This window comes from Dendrobates tinctorius, unplaced genomic scaffold, assembly GCF_039654945.1.
Source record: "Dendrobates tinctorius isolate UK_male_01 unplaced genomic scaffold, ASM3965494v1 ptg000063l, whole genome shotgun sequence".
Taxonomy (NCBI): domain Eukaryota; kingdom Metazoa; phylum Chordata; class Amphibia; order Anura; family Dendrobatidae; genus Dendrobates; species Dendrobates tinctorius.
This window is the reverse complement of record NW_027361731.1, coordinates 30532741-30538740: the sequence shown is the minus strand read 5'-3', so window position 1 is coordinate 30538740 and position 6000 is coordinate 30532741. Positions and strand designations below refer to the sequence as shown.

At 66.4% G+C, this 6000-nt stretch overlaps 1 protein-coding gene across 5 annotated transcripts in view; it reads left to right on the top strand.

Annotated features, from left to right (window-relative positions):
* The first annotated feature begins 3808 nt into the window (after positions 1-3808).
* The window catches only part of SMURF2 (SMAD specific E3 ubiquitin protein ligase 2), a 32776-nt gene continuing 30584 nt past the window's right edge, over positions 3809-6000 (top strand). For 3 of the 5 annotated variants that reach the window (XM_073579792.1, XM_073579791.1, XM_073579790.1), the window contains exon 1: positions 3809-4042. In XM_073579792.1, coding sequence (XP_073435893.1) covers positions 3991-4042 — 52 coding nt within the window. In that variant the 5' untranslated portion in view covers positions 3809-3990. The remainder of the gene's footprint in view (positions 4043-6000) is intronic. The other 2 variants (XM_073579794.1, XM_073579793.1) reach the window with 1 other exon arrangement.

Below are 6000 nucleotides of genomic sequence, written 5' to 3'. Positions count from 1 at the left end.
TCCGTATCCCCCCTCTCTTTTCTCCGTATCCCCCTCTCTCCTCCGTATTCCCCCTCTCTCTCCTCCGTATTCCCCCTTTCCTCCGTATTCCCCCTTTCCTCCGTATCCCACTCTTTCCTCCGTATCCCCCCCTCTCTCCTCCGTATCCCTCCTCTCTCCTCCGTATCCCCCTCTCTCCTCCGTATCCCCCCCTCTCTCCTCCGTATCCCCCCTCTCTTCCGTAACCCCCCTCTCCTCCTTATCCCCCTCTTTCCTCCGTATCCCCCCTCTCTTTTCTCCGTATCCCTCTCTCCTCCGTATTCCCCCTCTCTCTCCTCCGTATTCCCCCTCTTTCCTCCGTATTCCCCCTTTCCTCCGTATCCCACTCTTTCCTCCGTATCCCCCCCTCTCTCCTCCGTATCCCTCCTCTCTCCTCCGTATCCCCCTCTCTCCTCCGTATCCCCCCCTCTCTCCTCCGTATCCCCCCCTCTCTTCCGTAACCCCCCCTCTCCTCCTTATCCCCCTCTTTCCTCCGTATCCCCCCTCTCTCCTCCGTATCCCCCTCTCTCCTCCGTATCCCTCTCCTCCGTATTCCCCCTATCCTCCGTATTCCCCCTCTCTCTTCTCCGTATCTCTCTCTCTCCTCCGTATCTCCCTCTTCTCCGTATCCTCTCTCTCTCCTCCGTATCCCCCCTCTCTCCTCCGTATCCCCCCTCTCTCCTCCGTATCCCTCTCTCCTCCGTATCCCTCCTCTCTCCTCCGTATCCCCCTCTCTCCTCCGTATCCCTCCTCTCTCCTCCGTATCCCCCTCTCTCCTCCGTATCCCCCCTCTCTCCTCCGTATCCCCCTCTCTCCTCCGTATCCCTCCTCTCTCCTCCGTATCCCCCTCTCTCCTCCGTATCCCTCCTCTCTCCTCCGTATCCCTCCTCTCTCCTCCGTATCCCCCCTCTCCTCCGTATCCCCCCTCTCCTCCGTATCCCCCTCTCTCCTCCGTATCCCCCTCTCCCCTCCGTATCCCCCTCTCCCCTCCGTATCCCCCTCTCTCCTCCGTATCCCCCCTCTCTCTTCTCCGTATCCCCCTCTCCCCTCCGTATCCCCCTCTCTCCCCTCCGTATCCCCCCTCTCCTCCGTATCCCTCCCTCTCCTCCGTATCCCCCCTTTCCCCTCCGTATCCCTCCTCTCTCCTCCGTATCCCCCTCTCCTCCGTATCCCCCTCTCCTCCGTATCCCTCCTCTCTCCTCCGTATCCCTCTCTCCTCCGTATCCCCCTCTCCTCCGTATCCCTCCCTATTCTCCGTATCCCCCTCTCTCCTCCGTAGTCCGTATCCCCCTCTCCTCCGTATCCCTCCCTCTCCTCCGTATCCCCCTCTCTCCTCCGTATCCCCCTCTCCTCCGTATCCCCCCTCTCCTCCGTATCCCCCCCCTCCTCCGTATCCCCCCCCTCCTTCGTATCCCCCTCTCTCCTCCGTATCCCCCCCTCTCCTCCGTATCCCCCTCTCTCTCCTCCGTATCCCCCCTCTCCTCCGTATCCCTCCCTCTCCTCCGTATCCCCCCTTTCCCCTCCGTATCCCTCCTCTCTCCTCCGTATCCCCCTCTCCTCCGTATCCCCCTCTCCTCCGTATCCCCCCTCTCCCCTCCGTATCCCTCCTCTCTCCTCCGTATCCCTCTCCTCCGTATCCCCCTCTCCTCCGTATCCCTCCCTCTCCTCCGTATCCCCCTCTCTCCTCCGTATCCCCCTTTCCTCCGTATCCCTCTTTCTCCTCCGTATCCCCATCTCTCCTCCGTATCCCCCTCTCCTCCGTATCCCCCCCTCTCCTCCGTATCCCCCCCTCTCCTCCGTATCCCCCCTCTCCTCCGTATCCTCCCTCTCCTCCGTATCCCCCCTCTCCTCCGTATCCCCCTCTCTCTCCTCCGTATCCCTCCCTCTCCTCCGTATCCCCCTCTCTCCTCCGTATCCCCCTCTCCTCCGTATCCCTCCTCTCTCCTCCGTATCCCTCCTCTCTCCTCCGTATCCCTCCTCTCTCCTCCGTATCCCCCCCTCTCCTCCGTATCCCCCCCTCTCCTCCGTATCCCCCCCTCTCCTCCGTATCCCCCTCTCTCTCCTCCGTATCCCTCCCTCTCCTCCGTATCCCTCCCTCTCCTCCGTATCCCCCTCTCTCCTCCGTATCCCCCTCTCTCCTCCGTATCCCTCCCTCTCCTCCGTATCCCTCCCTCTCCTCCGTATCCCCCTCTCTCCTCCGTATCCCCCCTCTCTCCTCCGTATCCCTCCTCTCTCCTCGGTATCCCTCCTCTCTCCTCGGTATCCCCCCCTCTCCTCCGTATCCCTCCTCTCTCCTCGGTATCCCTCCTCTCTCCTCCGTATCCCCCCTCTCCTCCGTATCCCTCCTCTCTCCTCCGTATCCCTCCTCTCTCCTCCGTATCCCTCCTCTCTCCTCCGTATCCCCCCCTCTCCTCCGTATCCCTCCTCTCTCCTCCGTATCCCTCCTCTCTCCTCGGTATCCCTCCTCTCTCTTCGGTATCCCCCCCTCTCCTCCGTATCCCTCCTCTCTCCTCCGTATCCCTCCTCTCTCCTCCGTATCCCTCCTCTCTCCTCCGTATCCCCCTCTCTCCTCCGTATCCCCTTTTCTCCTCCGTATCCCTCCTCTCTCCTCCGTATCCCCCTCTCTCCTCCGTATCCCCTTTTCTCCTCCGTATCCCTCCTCTCTCCTCCGTATCCCCCTCTCTCCTCCGTATCCCCTTTTCTCCTCCGTATCCCTCCTCTCTCCTCCGTATCCATCCTCTCTCCTCCGTATCCCCCTCTCCTCCGTATCCCTCCTCTCTCCTCCGTATCCCTCCTCTCTCCTCCGTATCCCTCCTCTCTCCTCCGTATCCCCCTCTCCTCCGTATCCCTCCTCTCTCCTCCGTATCCCTCCTCTCTCCTCCGTATCCCTCCTCTCTCCTCCGTATCCCCCCCTCTCCTCCGTATCCCTCCTCTCTCCTCCGTATCCCCCTCTCTCCTCCGTATCCCCTTTTCTCCTCCGTATCCCTCCTCTCTCCTCCGTATCCCTCCTCTCTCCTCCGTATCCCCCTCTCCTCCGTATCCCTCCTCTCTCCTCCGTATCCCTCCTCTCTCCTCCGTATCCCTCCTCTCTCCTCCGTATCCCCCTCTCCTCCGTATCCCTCCTCTCTCCTCCGTATCCCTCCTCTCTCCTCCGTATCCCTCCTCTCTCCTCCGTATCCCCCCCTCTCCTCCGTATCCCCCCCTCTCCTCCGTATCCCCCTCTCTCTCCTCCGTATCCCTCCCTCTCCTCCGTATCCCTCCCTCTCCTCCGTATCCCCCTCTCTCCTCCGTATCCCTCCCTCTCCTCCGTATCCCTCCCTCTCCTCCGTATCCCCCTCTCTCCTCCGTATCCCCCCTCTCTCCTCCGTATCCCTCCTCTCTCCTCGGTATCCCTCCTCTCTCCTCGGTATCCCCCCCTCTCCTCCGTATCCCTCCTCTCTCCTCCGTATCCCCCCTCTCCTCCGTATCCCTCCTCTCTCCTCCGTATCCCTCCTCTCTCCTCCGTATCCCTCCTCTCTCCTCCGTATCCCCCCCTCTCCTCCGTATCCCTCCTCTCTCCTCCGTATCCCTCCTCTCTCCTCGGTATCCCTCCTCTCTCTTCGGTATCCCCCCCTCTCCTCCGTATCCCTCCTCTCTCCTCCGTATCCCCCCTCTCTCCTCCGTATCCCCCTCTCTCCTCCGTATCCCTCCTCTCTCCTCCGTATCCCTCCTCTCTCCTCCGTATCCCCCTCTCTCCTCCGTATCCCCTTTTCTCCTCCGTATCCCCCTCTGGACGCCATCCTTAGTCCCCGCCCCCCGCCAGTCCCCGCCCCCGGCCGGGTGTCTCCTCCTCTCCTCTGTGCTGCTCTCCGTTCCTCCTCTCATGGCGCCGCTGTGGATTTCCAGGCCTCCTCCGCTCTCCGGGTGACCGAGCTCCGCTGTCAGCGCTCCCGGCCTCCCAGCAACCACCGCGGCCCGGGATACTGCAGGGCCATGTCCAACCAGGGAAACCGGAGGAACGGACCCGTGAAGCTCCGCCTGACCGGTAAGAGACCCGGGAGGGAAGGACGGGGCTGCGGCCAGGGGAGCCCGGAGAGGCCGAGGCCGCGGGGAGAAGGGGACGGAGCCCGGGGACTGAGCCAGGAGAGGCCGCGGGGAGAAGAGGACGGAGCCCGGGGACTGAGCCAGGAGAGGCCGCGGGGAGAAGGGGACGGAGCCCGGGGACTGAGCCAGGAGAGGCCGCGGGGAGAAGGGGACGGAGCCCGGGGACTGAGCCAGGAGAGGCCGCGGGGAGAAGGGGACGGAGCCCGGGGACTGAGCCAGGAGAGGCCGCGGGGAGAAGGGGACGGAGCCCGGGGACTGAGCCAGGAGAGGCCGCGGGGAGAAGGGGACGGAGCCCGGGGACTGAGCCAGGAGAGGCCGCGGGGAGAAGGGGACGGAGCCCGGGGACTGAGCCAGGAGAGGCCGCGGGGAGAAGGGGACGGAGCCCGGGGACTGAGCCAGGAGAGGCCGCGGGGAGAAGGGGACGGAGCCCGGGGACTGAGCCAGGAGAGGCCGCGGGGAGAAGGGGACGGAGCCCGGGGACTGAGCCAGGAGAGGCCGCGGGGAGAAGGGGACGGAGCCCGGGGACTGAGCCAGGAGAGGCCGCGGGGAGAAGGGGACGGAGCCCAGGGACTGAGCCAGGAGAGGCCGCGGGGAGAAGGGGACGGAGCCCGGGGACTGAGCCAGGAGAGGCCGCGGGGAGAAGGGGACGGAGCCCGGGGACTGAGCCAGGAGAGGCCGCGGGGAGAAGGGGACGGAGCCCGGGGACTGAGCCAGGAGAGGCCGCGGGGAGAAGAGGACGGAGCCCGGGGACTGAGCCAGGAGAGGCCGCGGGGAGAAGGGGACGGAGCCCGGGGACTGAGCCAGGAGAGGGCGCGGGGAGAAGGGGACTGAGCCCGGGGACTGAGCCAGGAGAGGCCGCGGGGAGAAGGGGACGGAGCCCGGGGACTGAGCCAGGAGAGGCCGCGGGGACAAGGGGACGGAGCCCGGGGACTGAGCCAGGAAAGGCCGCGGGGAGAAGGGGACGGAGCCCGGGGACTGAGCCAGGAAAGGCCGCGGGGAGAAGAGGACGGAGCCCGGGGACTGAGCCAGGAGAGGCCGCGGGGAGAAGGGGACGGAGCCCGGGGACTGAGCCAGGAGAGGCCGCGGGGAGAAGGGGACGGAGCCCGGGGACTGAGCCAGGAGAGGCCGCGGGGAGAAGGGGACGGAGCCCGGGGACTGAGCCAGGAGAGGCCGCGGGGAGAAGGGGACGGAGCCCGGGGACTGAGCCAGGAGAGGCCGCGGGGAGAAGGGGACGGAGCCCGGGGACTGAGCCAGGAGAGGCCGCGGGGAGAAGAGGACGGAGCCCGGGGACTGAGCCAGGAGAGGCCGCGGGGAGAAGGGGACGGAGCCCGGGGACTGAGCCAGGAGAGGCCGCGGGGAGAAGGGGACGGAGCCCGGGGACTGAGCCAGGAGAGGCCGCGGGGAGAAGGGGACGGAGCCCGGGGACTGAGCCAGGAGAGGCCGCGGGGAGAAGGGGACGGAGCCCAGGGACTGAGCCAGGAGAGGGCGCGGGGAGAAGGGGACTGAGCCAGGAGAGGCCGCGGGGAGAAGGGGACGGAGCCCGGGGACTGAGCCAGGAGAGGCCGCGGGGAGAAGGGGACGGAGCCCGGGGACTGAGCCAGGAGAGGGCGCGGGGAGAAGGGGACTGAGCCAGGAGAGGCCGCGGGGAGAAGGGGACGGAGCCCGGGGACTGAGCCAGGAGAGGCCGCGGGGAGAAGGGGACGGAGCCCGGGGACTGAGCCAGGAGAGGCCGCGGGGAGAAGGGGACGGAGCCCGGGGACTGAGCCAGGAGAGGCCGCGGGGAGAAGGGGACGGAGCCCGGGGACTGAGCCAGGAAAGGCCGCGGGGAGAAGGGGACGGAGCCCGGGGACTGAGCCAGGAAAGGCCGCGGGGAGAAGGGGACGGAGCCCGGGGACTGAG